General features: G+C 38.0%; 3 protein-coding genes across 3 annotated transcripts in view; 1 reads left to right on the top strand and 2 right to left on the bottom strand.

Annotated features, from left to right (window-relative positions):
- Positions 1 to 17: 17 nt before the first annotated feature.
- On the bottom strand, positions 18 to 3,233 carry rpl31 (ribosomal protein L31). Its single transcript, XM_077217183.1, has 5 exons — positions 3,179 to 3,233; positions 2,499 to 2,599; positions 2,291 to 2,416; positions 220 to 332; positions 18 to 88 (listed from the first exon to the last, which is right to left on the bottom strand). Exons 2-5 carry the CDS (start codon positions 2,597 to 2,599, stop codon positions 57 to 59), a joined length of 372 nt encoding a protein of 123 aa, XP_077073298.1. The 5' UTR covers positions 3,179 to 3,233; the 3' UTR covers positions 18 to 56.
- On the top strand, positions 3,224 to 22,405 carry cnot11 (CCR4-NOT transcription complex, subunit 11). The gene is made up of 8 exons (XM_077217182.1): positions 3,224 to 3,647; positions 5,089 to 5,443; positions 8,062 to 8,226; positions 10,293 to 10,445; positions 11,117 to 11,319; positions 14,076 to 14,278; positions 18,291 to 18,387; positions 20,489 to 22,405. Exons 2-8 carry the CDS (start codon positions 5,125 to 5,127, stop codon positions 20,684 to 20,686), a joined length of 1,338 nt encoding a protein of 445 aa, XP_077073297.1. The 5' UTR covers positions 3,224 to 3,647; positions 5,089 to 5,124; the 3' UTR covers positions 20,687 to 22,405.
- Positions 21,993 to 22,578, bottom strand: part of lcp1 (lymphocyte cytosolic protein 1 (L-plastin)) — a 22,481-nt gene continuing 21,895 nt past the window's right edge. Inside the window, exon 16 of the mRNA XM_077217180.1 lies at positions 21,993 to 22,578. This exon is cut by the window's right edge and continues 379 nt beyond it. The gene's annotated coding sequence lies outside the window, so the exon portion shown is untranslated.

Raw genomic sequence — 22,578 nt, 5'->3', positions numbered from 1 at the left:
TCATCCACAACAAAAAATCCTTTTATGTTTTTATTCCAACAGACATGAAGAGAAAATTAATTTTCATCCACATTTACAGTCTGAAGACCTGCGAACACAAAAAAACACAAAGTTTGAAAAGGTTTTTAAAGATATACAATGCAGAAAAACCCCCTTGTCACACAAACAGTAACTGAACTTCGGATATATGACTGAACATGCATGTAAAGAGTATTTCACCTTTGTACGTGGTGACGGGGACGTATGTGACGAGGGTGTACAGCTTGTTCGGAGAATCTTCGTCTTCATTGCGTTTCCTGGACAGACGCACACGCATGCGGTACGGCACATTCCTGACAGACAAGACATTAACGTTAAGCATCAAATGCACAATTGTGAATGTGTGACAGCGCTAAAATGCCTCCGCTTTGGGGTGTGTCTGTAGCGAGGGTGTTCAATCTATGTGTGTGTCAACACACTGAACAATATAAATCACAGATAACTGCAGGTATGAGGCAAAGTTGATGCGCCTCTTGATGGAAATAAATGTTGTGATGTCATTTCCATCAGTTTTCGCTCGAGATCTTGTAATGACAAGGCAAGAGTCCAGCGCTCTGTAAAGTCTCCTCCAGCACATCCAATAGACTTTCAGTGAATTTAAATTCCTCATTCTTTCACAGTTTGAGCTGATGGATCTGGAATATGGCCGTGATGTTTCTTCATACATGCTTGTGTAAGGAAGGAAAAGCTACACACTCCATCGGTTAGGGTGAAGAACTGCTGCCAAACATGTCACATGCTAGAAACATAATCACTGCTATAATGTTCCAATCATAGACTCTTATGCATTTGCATATTTAAATCCAAACAACGGCTTTTTTGTGTGGCCAGAGTGTGTATAACAACTGCAAAACATACATTTATACATTAATAATATGATTTACGTACTTAATCCAGCATAAACGCCTGCACAACCTGCATATTTTTAACAGTTCAAGACAGATGTCATTACCTTAACCTCAGCCGGATATTTGCATAAAGTCCCTCGATTGGCTGCCGTCTCTTTTGCTTTGCATTTGCATAAAGTCCCCAATCTTTTGACGCTCTCAATCCCACAATTCACCACGCGAGCATGAAACTCAAACGTACATAGGACTTAACTGAAAACGCTTGCTTTGTGCTGTGCTGTTGACGCGTAATAACGGCAGAGAGCGTGAAAAAGTTTGGGTGGTTTTCGACTTTATGCAAATATCAAGTGAGAAACGCAGGCGGCAGCCAATCACGGTGAGGTTCAGGTAGTGACATGTGTCTTGAATAGTTTAAAACATGCAGGTTGTGCTGGAGTTGATGCTGGATATGCCTCAGTTTCACAGACAAGGCTTAATCTAGTCCCAGACTATAATGCATGTTTGAGAGATAAGAGATCTCTTAAAATACACTTGTCTCAAGATGCACATTAGTAACGTTTTCCAAAAACTACTTAAATGTCCTAATTAAACTAAAGCCTAATCCTTGCTTATTCTAAACCCTGTCTGTGAAACAAGGCCTTAGTGTGTAACAACATATCGCAATACAATAATGCAACAATATGCATCGTGTATAGTTCACCCAAAATTAAAATTACTGTGTGAGAAAAAAATTCAAGTTTATAGAGTTTTAGTGTCAGTACTACATTAAACTACTATATATAATGTTGAATATAATGTATAATAATGCAATGGGGGAATATTTGTGGGTCCTGATAATGCCAAATGTCTGATGTTACCAGTAAAAGTGGCTTACATTATTTTAAATATATCTAGTCAGTGACAGAGTGCAAGAATATTCATCTAAAATAATTCTGTTTTTTCAGTTTCAGAATCATGAATATGTTTATTCTGGTGTCTCTATTGATTGTCCCGTTCATTGGGTTTCCAGCACCAAGTCCAAGACTATTCATTTACAGACACAATGCTATATAAAATTTTGCATTTTAATCAACCGTAAATTTGTGTTAACCTTTCATAAAATGTCTTGGAGTATCGCAATAATATCGTATCGTGATATGCATCAAATGTTGACATGAGGGTATCATTACACCCCTAAATCACATCGGGCGCTTTTCAGATTAAATATTAGTTTTAATGTGAATATACTGGCTGGGTTTACAACAGTTTATAGATCTGACATCTTTACTCAGTGTCCAATCATGTTCCCGGAGATCTACCTTTCCAGCTCAAACTACAGACTTAACTCAAAACGAGGGCATTTTAAGTGTTATTAGCGGGAACGAGCGCCGTAAAAATGCTACAAAACCACGAGCACGTCTCACCTGACACCTTTAGCCCACACTGCCTTGTTGAGACGGGTATCGATGCGGACATCAGGCGTGCCCATCTCCTTCACAGCAAACTTGCGGATCTCCTTCAGCGCTCGAGGAGCTCTCCTCTTGAAAGAGCTGGAAGAGAGGAGCAGAAAGATGTGTTAATACTGCAGTGTGAGTTACAGGTGTGTGTTTACTCACTCCAGGTGTGACTTACATGCCGTGGATGCGCTTGTGGATGTTGATGGTGTATTCACGCGTCACAACCTCATTGATGGCGGAGCGGCCCTTCTTCTTCTCGCCCTTCTTGGGTGCCATCTACACACACACAGACACATATATATATAATATATATATATAGATATCAAACACAACCACACTGGATATGCATGCACCACTTCACAGGATACACGTCACTCATTACCCAAAACACAGTGATAACAACCAATGCTGACTTTATTTCTCATTGTAAAACCCTAGAGAACTAGTACATACAGTTTTGAGACTTAACTCTGATTGGACGAGAGACACACAAGGTTGCAACTGTTAATAACACAATCACGAGCTAACGAACTACATAGTGAACCAATTGATTACTACGGTCATGATTATTCACATGTGTAACTTTATTAACGGTTTCGTTAGCACCGGTTACCCAGTTAAAATCAGTGTATTTCTGCGGTTTACAGTTTTATCACTTTCTCGTCTGTTCCTCTCACGGACGCGTTAGCATTAAGTCTTTAATCACTAACATCAGCGTCTTAAACACACCAAAACGCATCCCAGTGATTCATAATGTGTCTGCACACTTACATGCGACGTTACACTTAATTATTAGTGATTAATAACGCGGATGATGCTGGATTTATAGATGATAAACGAGAGGAAGATACTCACTCTGTACGATGAATGTGGGAAAGGAAGAGCGGTGGATTATGGGTCACATTCAAGGCGGAGTACACATTCACATCCGGGTCATTCTACTGTGTTGTGTTGTTCTTGTTTTTTTAATGACATATATATATATATATATAAGTTAATATTATGGTTATAATAATATAAAAAATATTTTTAGTTTTTAGGACTCAGTATGTGTTTTGTTTTGACGTTCTATTGTTTCCGTATTCATTTTTGGAAACTACATCTCCCATAATTCCGTTCGGTTCACAGGAAGCGGTTACCGACAACCGCGACGGTTATGAGTGAGTAGAAGTGAAGAAGATTCAGATTGTAGAATATAAATAGTCTAATGATTAAAACATTAACCTGTAAAATCTCTCAGATAAGCGTTTTCTACAGTCACCGCGTCTGGTTTTTTCTTGAATATTCATGAGCTGACGGGACGGTATCAATGAGCTCCACTCAGGTAAATGTTGTTACTGACTGTGTGTGTCACAAAACCTACCGAGTTCCCTAAATATACACCAGTTTGAGGAGTTTACTAAGTGAAATAAAACTGCGTGTAGTATTGAGGTTCGTCTGACGTGTTTCATTAAGCTGAGAAATCCAGTCATGTTGTGAAATAATATTGTAACAATTACTGTACAATAAATGTATTAACCCAATAAAACCTTTGCTATCATAATTTATAGCACATTTCTAAGGCCTATAGATGATCAACATGATCAAAACTTTGCTGAAAAACCTGTCGAACACAGTCCTTCTGTCGTCTGATTGATAGTTTAGGCTTCTTTAGCAAATAAAAGGCTTTTAGTATAATTGTACAAACGTCCTCCTTCAGTTCGTACTTCTCGTGTCTTTAAATCTGTACTGTTTTTATAAAGTAGACATTAGAATAACATTTATATTTTTAGTAATATTTCAACGGTACTGAAGCAACTTACAGTAGTCAACATTTGAAGTGGATCACAAAAGTTAATCTAAGTAAGACAAGAACGGATATTGTTCAATATCCATGTATAACTTTGATGAAAGGTTTTGATCCACTTCAAATGTTTACTTCTGTTGGGCTAATAAATTATCCAGACATCATTTATTAGGAAAATCATTAGTATCAAATATGATCATTAGGCTTTTGAAGAAGGTTTATTTGTTCATCTCTCAATCATCATTGTATAACTGAACAACTTCCTCTTGCCGCATCTCTTCTCTTCTCTGACGACGAGGGCGGGGCAACAACCTGTCACTCACATCAAATCCACCAATAGCAAACCACAACCATCTAATCAAAATCAAGCCCCGCCCTACATTTATTCTTGTTTGAGAAGCGTTTCACTCGTACATCAGAATAGCGAAGAAAAGATGTTAGGGCTGCATGATATTGAAGAAAAATGCGATAACTCGTTATATAATGCGATATTCGATATGCAATACGATAATGCTTAAAGTGTGTAAAATAAATATATTTAAAATGATATAACCTACATACGTGTTTCTTTTTGTGACAATAAAACATCCCTACAGCTTCTGAAAGTGAACAGTGTTTTACTGTAGCATAAGAAGTGTTATTTTAACATCAGTGTAAACCACAGGGTTTCAGGTTATCCTACATTAGGATTATTTAACAACAGAAACTGAATAATCAAATGTAAAAATAAAACTGCTTAGTTTTCACTGTATGAATTAAACGTTTATACTGATTCTTATTAAAGCTACAAAAGTTATTCACCCAAGAACAGCGAGTGATTTTCTCTTTGTCTTTTGTTCATGACCCCAGTTATTGCGAGATGTTGCGATTATGCATATCGCGACGTATACATTTGCGATATTTCGATAATTTCGATATATTGTGCAGCCCTCATTTCATCCCGACTTTACTTCATCTATTGTTGTGTGTCTCTTCCTAGTCCTCCTGATCCAGTGGCCTGTGTGACAGAAGCATCATGACGCTGGCTCCTAAAGAGCTGTCGAACCTGCTGGGCATCATGTCGGAGGACGCGTGCAGCAACAGCTTCGAGCAGTTGTCCACCGCCTTCCACCACTGCTTCGGTAAAGCCGAGCACTTCCGTGTGGGTTCGGTTCTGGTGATGTTGCTGCAGCAGCCCGACCTGCTGCCCAGCGCCCCGCAGAGGCTCACGGCGCTGTACCTGCTGTGGGAGATGTACCGCACCGAGCCGCTGGCCGCTAACCCCTTCGCCGCGGTGTTTGCGCACCTGCTAAACCCATCGCCCACAGGAGAGGAGCAGGAGAAACCACTCTCAGGTACGTCCTCCTCTTCTGGTTGTGTATTGGTGCTTTTCCACTGCATGGTACGGTACGGCTCGGCTCGGTAAGGCTCACTTGTGGCGCTTTTCCACTGCATGGTACGGTACGGCTCGGCTCGTTACGGCTCACTTGCGCTGCTTTTCCACTGCATGGTACGGTACGGCTCGGTAAGGCTCACTTGTGGCGCTTTTCCACTGCATGGTACGGTACGGCTCGGCTCAGTACGGCTCACTTGCGCTGCTTTTCCACTGCATGGTACGGTACGGCTCGGCTCGGTACGGCTCACTTGCGCTGCTTTTCCACTGCATGGTACGGTACGGCTCGGCTCGGTACGGCTCACTTGCGCTGCTTTTCCACTGCATGGTACGGTACGGCTCGGCTCGTTACGGCTCACTTGCGCTGCTTTTCCACTGCATGGTACGGTACGGCTCGGTAAGGCTCACTTGTGGCGCTTTTCCACTGCATGGTACGGTACGGCTCGGCTCGGTAAGGCTCACTTGTGGCGCTTTTCCACTGCATGGTACGGTACGGCTCGGCTCGGTAAGGCTCACTTGTGGAGCTTTTCCACTGCATGGTACGGCTTGCTTCGGCTCGCTTTAAATGGTACCACCGCCGTTGAGGTTCCAATCGTACCGTACCGATACTAAAATGTGACGTGAAAACACTGCAGATCACTGATCGGTCAGAGAGACAGGATCGTCACTACCAGCGTCATTGTATTTACGAGACATCAAACCCGCTAGATTTAAAGGGATAGTTCACCCAAAAATGAAAATTCTGTCAGTATTTACTCTCCCTCATGTTGTTCAACCCCGTAAGACCTTCGTTCATCTTCGGAACACGATTTAAGATATTTTTGATTAAATCTGAGAGCTGGATCACTCCTCCATAGGCTTCTTGAGGGATTGAACTTGCCGGCCTCAAAGTTATTAAAGACATCGTTAAAATAGTCCAAGTGACTACAGTGGCTCAATCTTAAGTTTATCAAGCGACGAGAATACTTTTTGTGCGCAAAAACAAACAAAAATAACGACTTTATTTCAACTATTCATTCCTTCTCTGTGGGCCTCGAGTGAGTTCACTAGTGTAACAGCGCAGTGTTTCTGTGTTGTACGTCACACGCATCACACACATGACCAGCGTCGGCCAATAGTGAGCCTGTTTTAAAACTACCTGCTTGACTTGCTTGAAGAAAAAAATCTTCTGGCTGAATCGTGGTCAGTGGACGAGAAGTGCAGACGTTCCTCTCGTTGGTTGACGAGGAGCGGATAAACTATAAAGATCAGTCATAATCCCACCCACTTTGAAGCACCCACTAACTGCAGTGGAAAAGCAACCGAGCTAAAGCGATCCCAGCAAAGGCGAACCAAGCCTTGCCGCGCCGAGCCGTACCACGCAGTGGAAAAGCGAACCGCGCTGCGCCGAACCGTACTGAGCCGTACCGAGCCGTACCATGCAGTGGAAAAGCGCCGTTTGTCTTGCATCATTAAAGGGATAGTTCACCCAAAAAAATTAAACTCATTTACTCACCCTGAAGCCATCCTAGGTGTATATGACATTCTCCTTTCAGACAAATACAATCAGAGTTACATTAAAAAATGTCCTGACTCTTCCAAGCTTTATAATGGCAGTAAATGGGTTTTTGTCTTTGGAAGTCCTTCAAAGCGCATCCATCCATGAATAAAGTGCTCGAAACGGCTCTGCGGGGGTTAATAAAGGCCTTCTGAAGCGATGCGTTCGTGTAAGAAAAATATTCATATTTAAAACTTTATCGATTATAATAACTTGCTTCCGGCAGACGGCCGTACTCAAGTCGACTTGCGCAATAAGAGTAACACACATATTTGGCTGATGTTAATATTGAGCTATATATATTAGCCTATATGTCATCCAGAATAGACAAAACATTTTTAAATTGAGTGAAAATTGTGTAAAATAAGTTTACTTTCAGTGGTTTTATGAAAAATCTTCCTCTAAAATTCATATATACTGGATGCCAGAACTGAATTGACCTGAATATGACACTTTTGTCTTCTTCTGTAGAGCTGCTTATAACTAAATTAAACTCGTCTTATAACTAAATAACTTATTCACTGTTATTGAACTGAACTGATCTGAATTAATAGTCTTTTTAGAGCTGCTTTCCAGCTGCATTTGCATCATTGATTCTGTTATTTTCCTGTTTATTACTGCGAAGCTTCTTTAAAACGATATGTATTGTATAGTTAATATAAGCTTTCCTCTAGCTCAAACAGTAGAGCGTTGGCGTTTGCAACACCAAGGTCATGGGTTTGATTCCCAGGGAAAGCAAGAACTGATTAAATGTGTACCTTGATTGATTGATTGATTGATTGATTTGTTTATTTAAGTGGCAAACACCATGGTGCCCCAGCCCTCATGGGCTTATTAGACACTACAGTAATAATTTCACCAATATCTCCAAATAGCCACGTGACATAACACAGAACCCAACATAGCATAACTGTACCAGTAAAAAAAAAAAAAAAAGTACACATACCTTGTGTGTACCTTGAAATGCAATGTAAGCCGCTTTGGATAAAAACGTCTGCCAAATGCATAAATGTACATATATTTCTGCTGCTGTTTCCCTGCAGGTTTTCTTCCTCCCATCACACTGCCGGAGAAGTTCTTCCTCTCGCAGCTGATGCTCGCGCCGCCTCGAGATCTCTTCAAGAAGACGCCGAGACAGGTGTCCTCCATGGACGTGAGCGCCACGCCACAGACCATCGACATCAGCGGACTCCAGCTCGCACTCGCTGGTACGAAGTAGTTATATAAGGCTTAATGCACGGATCTGTGTTTGTCCTGCCGGTTTACTTTCACTTACACTACCAGTCAAAAGTTTGGAATAATTATGATTTTTTTAGCAGATTATTTTTTTGCAGATTAAAGCTGAGCGATAATATAGTTGCATCCTGTGATATAAACAATCCGATTTGCTATATATTATAAATCGCTTTAGGTGAGTGTACTGTATGTATGCAAATATATATCCAACTAGCTGGGCGATAATGTAGTTAACAATCACAGTCAAAAGTTTGGAATAATTAATTTTTTAATGTTCTGAAAGAGTCTCTTCTGGTCACCATGGCTGCCTTTATTTCATCAAAAACACATGGAAAAATAATATATCAATATGTTTAAAATGGCGGTTTTCTATGTTGATATTTGTTAAAATGTCATTTATTCCTGTGATCAGAGCTGAATTTTCAGCATCATTACTCCAGGCTTCAGTGTCACATGATCCTTCAGAAATCACTATAATATGATGATTTGATGCTCAAGAAACATTTCTGATTATTATTAATGTTGAAAACGGTTGTGCTGCTTCAAATTTTTATGGAAACCGTGATACAAACCCCAAACTATTGAATGGCAAAGTAAAAAAGAAATTAATACTTTTATTCAGCAAGGTCTCATTAAATTGATCAAAAGAAGCTTTTGTAACATTATAAATGTCTTTTCTTTTGTACTTACTATTCATCTTAAAATCTTGAAACGTATCAGTTTCCACAAAAATCTGAAACAGCACCACTGTTTTCAACATTGATATTAATCAGTAATGTTTTTAAGCAGCAAATCAGCATATTAGAATAATTTCTGAAGGATCATGTGACCTTTGCTCAAAATGGATCCGACTTTGTGCATTTATTTCTGTGTACATGTGCAGTAGCTAATATCCAGATTCATGACCATGATATATTGATTAAAGTGTAAATAAGTTTCTTCTGTGAGTAGAGTGACATGATCGAGCACTGAGACAAACTCAAGTCAAATTTATTTATGTAGCGCTTTTCACAGCAGCTTCACAGAAAATCATGATGATGATGTTTATAATATTGTAATATCTTCGTTTATAATATTATAATATCTTCATTTAGCAGATTAGAGCTGAGCGATAATATAGTTGCATTTTGTGATGATATAAACAATAGGGATGCACGATATATCAGCATCAGCCGATGTTCATTTGTAATCTTATCGCTATCGGCCTGATAAGAAATTTGGCTGATATATTAAAGCTGATAAATAATGGAGAATTTCCTTCATCTGAGACACTTCAGATGTGCACTGTTTGATTTGATTTGATTTACTTTATTAATCCCCAGGGTTAAATTTATAAGTTCAACATTAGGGTTTTGAATTGCTTGAAATGTGATTGAAATCGCTCCAAAAAAGGAAAATACTATGAAGTGCAACATGTGCAGCACAAGTCTGTCAATCCTGCAACAGTTCATGTATTTCACTAATGCAAATTAAAAGGTGAAACGAATATATTTAGTATATATAACTATATACATATGAATGATTATACTTTCCAGAGGGCCGACATTTCTGTATTTAAAATCTTTTTTTTTTAAATTGATTTCATGTAATATTCTAATTTTCTGAGATTTTGAATTTGGGGTTTTCATAAGCTGTAAGCCGTAATCCTCAAAATTATAACATTTGCACGATATTCAAATTTTGCGAGTTTCACCTGTATAGGCTACATTAAATTATAATAAGAACATTATAATTGTGTGTTTGGGACATGGCTTTAATGGTGAGACTTTTGTTTTTGTAATCAGCCTCTCAAACATTATATAAAATTTTGGATTTAGATTTCTCGGCCAAAATGTTTATATTAGTGCATCCCTAACAAACAATCATACAGCCAAGCCGATTTGCATACTATATATCGTTCGTTATCTATATACTATATATCATACTTACTTTAATACATACTTTTACTTACATACTTACATGGCATATAAAATAATTTAACAATCGCAATCCAGTATTTCTCAGAGATATAACAAACATCTTGTGTCTTTTCATTCAGAGCGTCAGTCAGAGCTGCCCACTCAGAGTAAGGCCAGTTTTCCCAGCCTGCTTAGCGACCCAGATCCAGACTCCTCCAACTCGGGCTTCGACAGCTCCGTGGCCAATCAGATCACAGAGTCTCTGGTGACTGGACCTCGTCCTCCTCTGGAGAGTGAGTGTGAGGCTGATGTTCAGTAGTGGTGTAACGATAACCTCATGTCAAGATTCGACACACATCACGATACTGAACTCACGATACGATATTATTGCGATACTCCAAGACATATGATAAAAGGTTAACAAAAAATGTACTGTTGATTAAAATGCTAACTTTGATATTACATTGTGTGTATAAATAAATAGTCTTGGACTTGGTGCTGGAAACCCAATGCAGGACAATAGAGACACCAGAATAACAATATTCATGATTCTGAAGCTGAAAATACAGACTTATTTTAGATGAATATTCTTGCACTCTGTCACTGACTAGATATATTTATAATAATGTAGGCCACGTTTCACAGGTAAGAAGACATTTGGCATTATCAGGACCCACAAATATTCCCCCATTGCATTATTATACATTATTTTCAACATTATATATAGTGGTGTAATGTAGTACTGACACTAAAACTCTGTAAACTTACATTTTTCTCACACAGTCATTTTTATTTTGGGTGAACAATACACAATACTGTCACTATCCACGATACATATTATTGCATTTTTGTATTGCGATATGTTGTGACATGATATACTGTTACACCCCTACTGTTTAGTTTAGTTTTTATTGTGATGCAACAGTTAAACGTGTCTTTTCTGTCCCGTCTGTTTCTCTGTCAGGCCACTTTCGTCCCGAGTTTATCCGGCCCGCTCCGCCTCTTTTGGTGTGCGAGGATGAGCTGTCCTGGCTCAACCCGTGTGAACCGGATCATCGGATTCAGTGGGATCGATCCATGTGTGTGCGGAACGGCACAGGAGTGGAGATCAAGCGCATCATGGCCAAAGCCTTCAAGAGTCCATTATCAGCGGCACAGCAGACGCAGGTGCACAACATCACAAAACACAGTCATGTCCAGCTCACATTTCACCCCAATCGACCCTTCGCTAAGCCACGCCCGAAAACCGCCACTGGCCAATCGTGTCTTAGCAACCGTTACTAGGCGCGGGAGGTCTGACAAGTTTTCGAGCGAGGGAAACATGCCGAAGCGTTGTGCGTATGGATTGTGCAAATTCTGATACCCGGTATCATAAAAGTTTGGACAGGGAGTGGAATTTTTTTCCTTCCCGAAAATCTAAAAGCCGAGGGGAGAAATGATGTGCGTGATCAAGCAGTGTGTGAGACCCCATTCACAACTAACCTTAAATGTCCACAGGATTAACAAAAACACCTATTGCTTGGAAGTTGGAAATAATGACGGTTCTTTGTTCACAATGCATGTTTTAACGTAAAATAATACGACTAAAGACAAGACGGAGGCTCACTGACATACTTTAAAATATATTTCAGCATTTTGTTAATCGACGGCCTAACGTTAACTTACTACCCCTGACTGACATATTGACAAAAATATATTGACAAATATATTTTTTGTTCAAAAACTGTTCACTATTGTTGTGTGATGTGTGATTTACAGAAAAATAAATGGCAAAAATCAAATTTCGGTTTTTAAAATTCTCTAGTTTATGGTCGATTTTCACTCATACTTCCTTTATAAACATATTACATGTGTGCTTATGTTAGCTTAGGGTCTTCTGAATCCATAGATACCAAACACATAGTGTTCCATCTCGCTTACATATAGTTTGTAAGTATGTAATGTAAAAATGGAGAAAACGGACCAAAAAGAGCTTAGTCCCCAGAGGGTTAAGCTTTGATTGCGTTTACAGTGTGCAATATTATATGTGTTCATGTTTCGCGTGTAAGAAAACACAGCATTTTTCACACAATTTACTTATCTGTATACAGCTGTTTTCACTGTCCAAAAAAACGGGCGGATGACTTCCTTGTTCTACGTAGTCCCTCCTTCAGAAATACGTAACCAGTTCTGATTGTGCCAGCGGTTCCTGTGTTGTGATTCGACAGCAGCTTATTATCCGTTGCCCGGAAAGGTCACGCCTCTTACAGTTACAATTTCGTACAGATGACTAGTGTAGCATAATAGCTTGGCAATGAATAGTAAACAAACATGGCTTTACTACAGTAAGTAACGTTACATAAACATAGAACAATGATTCGCGTTGCTGCAGCTAGACGACCATGTGGTTAAACAGTAGACATTCGATATAATCAACAAATAATTTAAACTGATGATTACAAACACCAACAATAGATGGTGTCTGATTGAAATACTACTGTATTTAAAAGGTTTGTTGGATTAGTTTCAATTCCCATCTAGTTAACAAAGCTAAACAGAGTTGCACTTTGTGTAATTAGTTACAGAAACGGTTAAACGCAACAACTTAAATAATAAAATACACTTAACGGTTGTGGTCCATAAACAACGCCTTCTCCAGACAAAGAGGGAACTGCTCCATCTTTCAAGAACAATCTTTGTGCGAATCCGGCATTAAACTGATTGAGATTGAGGAAGCTGTCCTCGGCAAAATGTGCTGCACATATTTTTAAATGAGGATTATATTTTTTGGGAACCGAGTTAAACATAAATTGTAACCATTGATCTCTAAGCACAGCGTCCCTGGGAAGGCCAAACAAAGGTGAATTGACTCCGGCATGAAAATAACAGCGTCTCGACGACATGACGACAAACACACTCGATACTCTTCCTCTTCTCCGTGGGAGCTCAACAAGACCACGCCCCCTTTTTTTGCGTATTCCTGTGGGCGGAGATTAGTCAGAAACTGTTCTAATTGCGTCATTAAAAAAGGAAGTAGAGGGATGTAGTCCAAACCGAACGTTCGCTGTAGGCTTTGAAAGGGGACTTCTGTTAAATAAAATATCTCGCTAGGCATTGAACTTTGAGCTTTATAATTTTACAGGTATTATTTATGCTCTAACAGCAACATTACACAATAACTAAAGTTTGAAAAATGGAATCGCGAAGAACGGGACCTTTAAATTAATCAGAAGTGATAGTAAAACATTTATAATGTTTTGAAAGATTCTATTTCAAATAAATGCTGTTCTTTTGAACTTTCTATTCATCAAAGAATCCTGTAAAATAAAATGTATGACGGTTTCCAAATAAATTCGATTTGATCAAATAAATGCAGCCTTGATGAGCAGAAGAGACTATCAAAAGCATTTTTTTTTTAAATCTCAAACTTTTGAACTCTAGTGTGGTTTCTTTGATTACTCCTCTGATATTGAAGTGAAATGTGACCTAGTCTCATTAAATTTTTTTATTTGGGCAAGCTAAAACGTGAATTCGGTTTTCACGAAAAGGAAATTGAATGATGGTGGATCAACTGATGCGTTTTCAGTGTATCAATGAGTTTAGCTATTACAAGATAATCACTTTGATATTTTAAGATGTAAATGGGGCATGAACAAATGTATTTGCGATGTTGACCCTTGATGGCTGTCTCCAAATTTATGCATGAGTGAAGGTTTTGATTGTAAAAGAAAGGAATGAAAAAGAGGGAAATTTTTTTTTTAGAAACGAGTGTTTGCGTTTCTAAGATGCTATTTTACGTCTTGAGACTGTTTTTTAAATCCATTGGCGCTCCTTTCTAGCTGTGCTTTTTACTAAAAATGTTATCTCCTTAATGTTGTTGTAAATAAAGTGATCTTAGAGATTTTTTTAACTTTTTTTTTAACTTTCTCTCTCTCTCTCGTCAGCTGCTCGGTGAACTAGAGAAGGATCATAAGCTGGTTTACCATATTGGACTGACACCAGCCAAACTACCGGACCTGGTCGAGAACAACCCACTAGTGGCCATTGAGATGCTCCTGAAGCTCATGTCATCCAACCAGATCACAGAGTATTTCTCTGTCCTGGTCAACATGGACATGTCACTGCACTCCATGGAGGTGGTCAACAGGTACAGGGTTAAACTCTTTCTCTGGGGGCTTTCACACCAGATAGTTATAGGATCTAGCCACCAGGATGGTTCCCAGAGAACTAATGGTTCCCCTAGGAACGTTTTCTGGTTGCATTCACATCGCCAGTATGAACTCTGAAGTGACGTAAGACGTAAGTCGACGTAAGTTGTTGTTGTGACTTTTATTTTGACAGCACAGAGAACGCCAGAGCAAATAAACAATGCTTGTATTCTCTGTGTTCATTAGTGTATGATCTGTCGAATACGTTTTTAGATATAACTATTATATAGGGGTGTCACGATTCTCCAAATCCTCGATTCGATTACATTTTCGATTCTAAGGTCACGGTTAGATTCGATTCTCGCTTTTTTTTTTTAAGCACAGGTTGCTGTTGCTCCTAAAAAGCTGACATCAGTTCATCGCAATCTCACACATCTCTGTTATTATCAATGAAGCTGACTGCACAATGAATCTTTCATAATATATAGCCTACACTTTGTTTGTTATAATTAGAGGATTTGCCAGCTTACAGAATTCAGCACTGAACAAAAAGTCCATTTTGAGCGGTGAGGAGAATCCCTATCTTAAATGCTTCTGATTGGTCATTGCGTTCAAGAAATCAACACACATGTCTGTGATTGGCTAAATCGCTCAACGCTGCAAACATGTTATAAATAGAAACTCTGGCCTGTAAATCGTTTCTATTTTGTTTTAGTTGTTCTTGTTGCTTTTCTGCAACAGATGAAAAAAATGTATTAGTTTTTATGTTTTATTCATAGATATTTCTAGTTTGCGAGAGTCCCGCGAATCGTTTTATTCTCCCGCACACACAGAGTGAGTGCATTACTGCCCGCGCTCGCACTCGGCCATCAAATCTAGTCTCGCGCCGCACTCTATTGCGTTGGGAGTGCACGTCTATAGATCAAGAGCCCGGCCCGAGGATAGTGACGGGAAATATCGGCCAAGTTCGGGCTCGGGCATAGAATCCAAGTTAGAGGAATGACAGCCTTTCAACACGTGTGTTTTTTCCCCACGCCGTGATGAGTCGTTCATGAACGATCCGTTCATTGCCTCTGTCACGCGACAAATGAACAAAAGATTCGGAAGGTCAAGTATTAATGTTCCCTGTAAATTACTTTTGACTGCATTATAATGATTTCTTAATTCAAAATATGATCAAGATTGCGTTGGATGTGTTCGGGGAATTTGCCTGTTAAAAGTATAACATTTAAAGCCCCTGGAATGACTAGAAAAAAGATTACCGTATTTTCCAGACTATAAGTCGCTCCGGAGTATAAGTCGCATCAGCCCAAAAATGCGTCATGACGAGGAAAAAAACATATATAAGTCGCACTGGACTATAAGTCGCATTTATTTAGAAATTTATTTAACAAAATCCAAGACCAAGAAAAAGTTATTTAAACAGACTTTAATTCATTAAAACTGAAGGCATTTAAATTATTCAGCTACACACAATAGCACGAAGAACAACAGGCTGAATATGTGTCCGGTATGTTGTTAACGTAACACAACAACAGTTAGCTACACAATAGCATAAAGAACATACCTGAGAGGCTGAATAGGATCAAATAAAAAAAAAAAACATAAGACAGCGAGTCCAACAGTTATCGGTAAAGCAATTTCACCAAGCTCCCGCGATCTTATTCCACATCACTGAAGAGAGATTTTTTCAAACTAGCTGTAGTCTAGACCGCATAGAGCGCTCTCTCGTGGCTGTAGACGGTAATGTCACCCCCAATTTCGGCAAATGATGCATTCACGTCATACCACAAATACATCAAAAACACGCAAATAATAATCTGGGGCCGTCAGCGATCCTGTGACGAGTAAATCTTGGTAATTTTGATATATAAGTCGCACCTGACTATAAGTCGCAGGACCAGCCAAGGTATGAAAAAAAGTGCGACTTATAGTCCGGAAAATACGGTAGTTCATTTTGATGAACGAGATTGAACAATGGAGTCAGTAAAACGATCCGAACTTTCCATCACGGGCGCGACATGGGGGCGTGGCAGTATCGACGATTCCATATTTTATTTCGATTTTTGAGTTTGTGAATTAATTTCGATCGATTTCGATTTAAAATCGAAATCGTGACACCCTTACTATTATACATATAAAGTAGACAGTAATGAAATGTTATTAGCGTATGCCGTGTGTTTATGTCCAGTGTTGCAGAGCAGAAATACATAATCATGTTTCTCTTGGTCCCTCAAAGTTGCGTTGGATTTTCTCCTCAGCGTAAAGGTTAAGAGGTCCATCTATCACTGTTTTCCATGTTCGTAGAGTTAGTTTGAGGAGTAAATATATAGGCTATAATCTGTGTGTTTACACAGCCTTTTTAAAAATGGCGTGTTCTAGTGTTTCGTGTGCGTTCGGCCAATCAGCGAACACTAACGTCACTGTAGTTCCTATGGCGCTGGTTTAGACCCGACTCTGAAGTAGGAGTAAATTAGTTCCTCCAAAAGGAGTTCCTAGAACTAAAGTCGTTCCTAGTTCCTGCGGTGCAAACACAACAAAAACCGTGAACTTCCACCAATAAATTCTGGGAACTATGAAAAGGTTCCTCCGGTGCGAAAGCCCATGTTTGTGACAGTACAGTGTTCCCGACCGTAACATGAAGAGGATTACACATACAAACGAACGGTTTGCATTGCTAGATTATTTGTTAAGGAAAAAATTATCTGTTACAGAAATATAACACAATGTCTAGGGATTTAAATAAGCACGAGAAAATAATAGTCTAATGGGGTAATAATGAATGTTGGTAAATAATAGACAAACTAAAATAGAACAAATTGGAGCGAACGACTTCCCACCAGAGGAAGTAACATTGGGTAAATCGGTCCAAACATTTATACCATCCACCCATAAATTATCCAATTAGCAGTGACGTCACAGTCGAAGGATATACTGCCACCATCAGGTAGAGAATAAAAAGACGTAAAAATCTCGATTGTTTCATCTGTGTATGTGTGTGTTGTATGCAGTGTTGGGAAAGTTCACTTTCTACATGAACTAGTTCAAAGTTCAGTTTACAAATTTTAAAATAAAATTTTGAACTAGTTCATTCATAGTTCCTTTTTCCATATGTTGCTGCGAGCTATTATTTTTCAAATTATTGCCACAGCCCATATAGAACTACTTAAGTTTGAACAAAGGTAAGATTTTTCCCATCCTCCCCGACCTTGTGATAAAACTCGTTTAAATGATCATACGATCCTCCTTGATGCTTTATGTGTTGATGACGCGTGCGGCGGTGCGACGCTGGTGCTGGTGTTGCCAGATTGGGTGTTTTTCCGCTACATATTAAGGCCTGTTTACGGTGTGTTTTATCCAGGTTTTCGCCAGGCAGTAATACAGTACGTTCAGTTCACGTTCGCCCAAAATATGAACGAGTTCATGAACTATCGTTCAATGAACGCGTTCAGGCACAACACTGGTTATATGTGTAAGCGTTTCATTCACAGGGTACTTGAATTTGACTTTTTGAAATGCAAGTCCTGGAAACCCTTGAAAACAGCCATATTTGCGAAGAGGTACTTGAGAGGTACTTGAAAAGTGCTTGACTTATTTAAATACAATATATATGAAATGTCATTTTTTCGGAAAAAACACTCATGCAATCTTTTCATGCTAAATTAACACCGCAGCCCGTCTGTTAAACCCACATCAGACCTTTTCTCGATACGAATTACTCCAACATTATAATATAAAATATTATTTAGTGAACAATAATAGCCATTATAAATATTATTTAATATATATTATTAAATGCGTTGTAAGTTGCATTTTGGATACCTTATATCTATAATTTAAGTTTAAAAAATCCTTAAATACTAAAGATATTGTTTGATAAGTGCGATCTCTGATTATAGTCCTTCAAAACCAAAAAAGGAGTGCTTGAAAAGTCCATAAAAGTCCTGCAATTTCATTTGACAGTATGTGTACGAACTCTCGCATTGAGTGTGTGTGTTTGTTGGACTGTAGGTTAACGACAGCAGTAGATCTTCCTCCCGAGTTCATCCATCTCTACATCTCCAACTGCATCTCCACATGTGAGCAGATCAAAGACAAATACATGCAGGTAAACACTCGGACCATCATGCAACTGTGTGAGCAACTTTTAATACATTTATGTATAGAAATTGAATGCAACAAAGACGCATTAAATTGATCAAAAGTAACAGTAAAGACATTTATAATGTTACAAAATATTCTTTTTTTTTAAATAAATGCTGTTCTTATGAACTTTTCATTAAAGAATCCTGAAAAATAAATCAAACAAAATGTTTCCAGAATGCCCCGGTTTGGTTTTATAAAACTGGCAGATTTTTTTTCTTCTGGTTTTAAGCAAAAATATCACTTAATTTTGATCCATTTAAACAAGACTTAATATCTTCTGTCATTTTGCTTCTCCAGTAAATGTATCTTGATTTAAGGATGTTTTGATATTTGTGCTGGAAAATAAAGAACATAATTTTTATCTGTGTTTGATTTGTATGGGCTACAGTGCATACGATACAATATTACGTCAATTATTTGGTTACGTAAAAGCATATATAGTCAGAATGTAACATGCATGTTTACAGTTGGAAAACATGTATCAGATGATCTGAAAAACCTACAGAGAAATCTGGAAAAAAGTATGTTATTTTGAATGGGCAGATCTGGTTTAAAGGGATAGTTCACCCAAAAATGAAAATTAGCCCATGATTTACTCACCCTCAAGTCATCCTAGAATTCGAAAAGTCATTAAGTCATCCTTAATTCCAAAGTGCAACTTATGCGAGTAAAGCACTGTTGATATTTACGCTACACCATGACACACTACGCTACTTCTAAATTCATAAGTTGCGCATCAGGCGTAAGTGGAATCCGTATGTTCATTTGGCTTATGCTAATTATTTTAGTCAATACAATTTTAAATATGGATATGTTTCTTACATGAAGGCATCACTTTACTTCAGAAGGCCTTTATTAACATGCACATTTATGATGAATACATGCACTTTATGATGGATAGATGCACTTTTATAATGAATAGATGCACTTTTATGATGAAAAGAAAAGATGCACTTTTATGATGAATAGATGCACTTTTATGTTGGATAGATGCACTTTTATGATGGACGGATGCACTTTTATAATGAAAAGATTCACTTTTATGTTGGATAGATGCACTTTTATGATGGACGGATGCACTTTTATGATGGACGGATGCAATTTATGATGGACGGATGCACTTTTATGATGAATAGATGCACATTTATGATGGACGGATGCACTTTTATGATGAATAGATGCACATTTATGATGGATAGATGCACTTTTATGATGGACGGATGCACTTTTATGATGGATAGATGCACTTTTATGATGAATAGATGCACTTTTATGATGAATACATGCACTTTATGATGAATACATTCACTTTATGATGGATAGATGCACTTTTATGATGAAAAGATGCACTTTTATAATGAATAGATGCACTTTTATGATGAAAAGATGCACTTTTATGATGGATAGATGCACTTTTATAATGAAAAGATTCACTTTTATGATGGACGGATGCACTTTTATGATGGACGGATGCAATTTATGATGGACGGATTCACTTTTATGATGGATAGATGCACTTTTATGATGAATAGATGCACATTTATGATGGATAGATGCACTTTTATGATGGACGGATGCACTTTTATGATGAAAAGATGCACTTTTATGATGGATAGATGCACTTTATGATGGATTTTATGATGGATAGATGCACTTTATGATGGACAGATGCACTTTATGATGGATTTTATGATGGATAGATGGACTTTATGATGGATTTTATGATGGACAGATGCACTTTATGATGGATTTTATGATGGATAGATGCACTTTATGATGGATTTTATGATGGATAGATGCACTTTATGATGGATAGATGCACTTTTATGGACTTCAAAACAGAAACCGCCATTCACTGCCATTATAAAACTTGGAAGAACCAGGACATTTTTTTAATATAACTCCGATTGTATTCGTCTGAAAGAATCATATACACCTAGGATGACTTGAGGGCGAGTAAATCATGGGCTAATTGTAATTTTTGTGTGAATTATCTCTTTAAAGAGGCTCCAGTGCTGTTCTTTTTGTGCTCATTCTCTCTCATAATCTCTCCTCTCCTGAAGAACCGTCTGGTGCGTCTGGTGTGTGTCTTCCTCCAGTCCCTCATCAGGAATAAGATCATCAATGTTCAGGATCTGTTCATCGAGGTCCAGGCGTTCTGCATCGAGTTCAGTCGTATCCGTGAGGCCGCGGGCCTGTTTCGCCTCCTCAAGACGCTTGATAACGGAGAGATGCCCGCCGAGGCCAAGATGGCCAAATGATGACGAGCGCATGAACTCCAGGACTAAAGCTGAGTCTCTCTATGAAAGCCTTTCAGTTCACAGCGTACACACTTCCTCATGTTTTCTGTTCCCACATGTACAACACCGGTCAACCTTTTTTTGATCCTGATGGCGTTTTTTTTGTTTTGTTTTTTTTTCGTCCATTAAAGCGATGGTTACTTACACAATCTCAGACGACGTTCTTCATTGTGTGTTTCGACTCCTCGGCTTCATTAACTTTAATAAGTTCAGTTTTGCTGAATTTGAAGTGGTTTTATGTTGTTTATTTTTACATTTATCTCAGCCACAAACACGATGATGATAATGAGTGGAATGTGATGGTTTGACTGCGTGACGTTTGATCTGGATGTTTGGGTAACACACAAAAGCCTTCATATATAATGCATTATATAATTTAATGCATCAATTATGCACCTTATGATGCATTGTATGGTCTCGTGAATAATTGTAACCACAGTCATAATACTTATCCAGTCATTGTAACACCTTTAGAAAGTATAATAAAACAAACTACCAATTTCAGAAATATTATACTACATTTAACTTGAAAATATATAATGCATTGCAACGAACATTATGAATTTCTTTATAATACATTATACATAAAGGCTTTAAATAAAGTGTTAATGATGTATGTTCTTTCATATTCCCTCAACACAAATTAAAATGAAAATGTTTAAGTTAACAATGGCAGAATTTGAGACTTATCATTTTTAAAGCTTCCATGCATTGCAATAAAACAGGTCAAATTTTATTTGTATATCTTTTCACATCACATATTGTTTTGCATCAGCTTGACAAAGTCATAATGTTAATGTTTATAATATTGTAATGTCTCACTAGTCAGTTTAGAGATGGATGACAGGATTTTTTATATTTGAGGACGATATAAACCATCAACCAGATAACTTATAATTGTAATTACTCTTTTTTTCAGTGTGTGTAATCTGGATTATGTAGTCAGACTGCAAAATTGAATTGTAATTAGAATATATTACACTTTAAAATGCCCATATGTAGATTACAGGTACTTTTCTATTAATTAAAGATGAATAAACACTGTAACAAATGCATTGAATGAGCAATGACATATTGCTCATTGCTAGTTAATGCATTAACTAACATTAACTAATGGGACCTTATTGTAAACTGTTACCTAATAGTACATTACTTTATTTGAGTGTACTACTGTATGTGTGCGAGTAAAGCTGGATTAACATATAATAGATCTCAGCTGAAAACAGTTTTATTATCAGATTATGAAATGTGAAACAAGCACAATCACTCAAGTTACAAAACTTTCTGTTTTTATTTGCACAGTGACATTTGAACATGTACATTTAAATCAGATCTATGAGTCTGAACGTGTGTTTACTGTCATTTATCATTTATAGCCTGAAGTACCTGAACATTTAAAAAGAGCAAAACTGGCCTGACTTTAGTTCTCTCCTCGTTTCTCCACATACGCACACAGTGCCCAAAGACATCAACAGACGTGACCTTTGACCCTCTTCACACAGATTTAGGCCCGTTTATCTAAAGGTTAATGAACACCCAATGTCGTTCGTACAGATTCCTGGGCAACTTTTGAATTAAGAGATTTATTCGATTAGAGTGTCAAGAACAGTTTATTCATATTCTCTACATATTCTTCGATTGTTTTCAGACTTCAGCACAAATAAAGATTCATCCTCAGTATTTTTTTCCCAGTGCATTCTTGAATCAAGATGCATTTACTTCACATGTTAAGTCTTAATCAAATTAAGTGAGTTTTATCAAATATCTGCTAATGGAGTTCGGAAAATTCATTTTTGGACATATTTTTGGTTGCCAAAATTTCGGTGCATCAATAATAAAGGCCTAGTTATGAC

Source organism: Siphateles boraxobius, unplaced genomic scaffold (genome assembly GCF_051911475.1).
Source record: "Siphateles boraxobius isolate OS27281-9 unplaced genomic scaffold, OSU_SipBor_1 7, whole genome shotgun sequence".
Classification (NCBI taxonomy): domain Eukaryota; kingdom Metazoa; phylum Chordata; class Actinopteri; order Cypriniformes; family Leuciscidae; genus Siphateles; species Siphateles boraxobius.
The sequence above is the reverse complement of the archived record's forward strand: the minus strand, read 5'-3'. Positions and strand labels throughout refer to the sequence as shown.

What these genes read in the sequence shown, in the direction of transcription:
- rpl31 (XM_077217183.1), bottom strand. Translation starts at nt 2,599, where the DNA reads ATGGCACCCAAGAAGGGCGAGAAGAAGAAGGGCCGCTCCGCCATCAAT. An exon ending in CACAAGCGCATCCACGGCAT is followed by an intron (nt 2,417 to 2,498) that starts GTAAGTCACACC and finishes CCTCTCTTCCAG; the next exon opens with CTCTTTCAAGAGGAGAGCTC. An exon ending in GTGTGGGCTAAAGGTGTCAG is followed by an intron (nt 333 to 2,290) that starts GTGAGACGTGCT and finishes CTTGTCTGTCAG; the next exon opens with GAATGTGCCGTACCGCATGC.
- cnot11 (XM_077217182.1), top strand. Translation starts at nt 5,125, where the DNA reads ATGACGCTGGCTCCTAAAGAGCTGTCGAACCTGCTGGGCATCATGTCG. An exon ending in ACCTCGTCCTCCTCTGGAGA is followed by an intron (nt 10,446 to 11,116) that starts GTGAGTGTGAGG and finishes TTTCTCTGTCAG; the next exon opens with GCCACTTTCGTCCCGAGTTT. An exon ending in CAGCGGCACAGCAGACGCAG is followed by an intron (nt 11,320 to 14,075) that starts GTGCACAACATC and finishes CTCTCTCGTCAG; the next exon opens with CTGCTCGGTGAACTAGAGAA.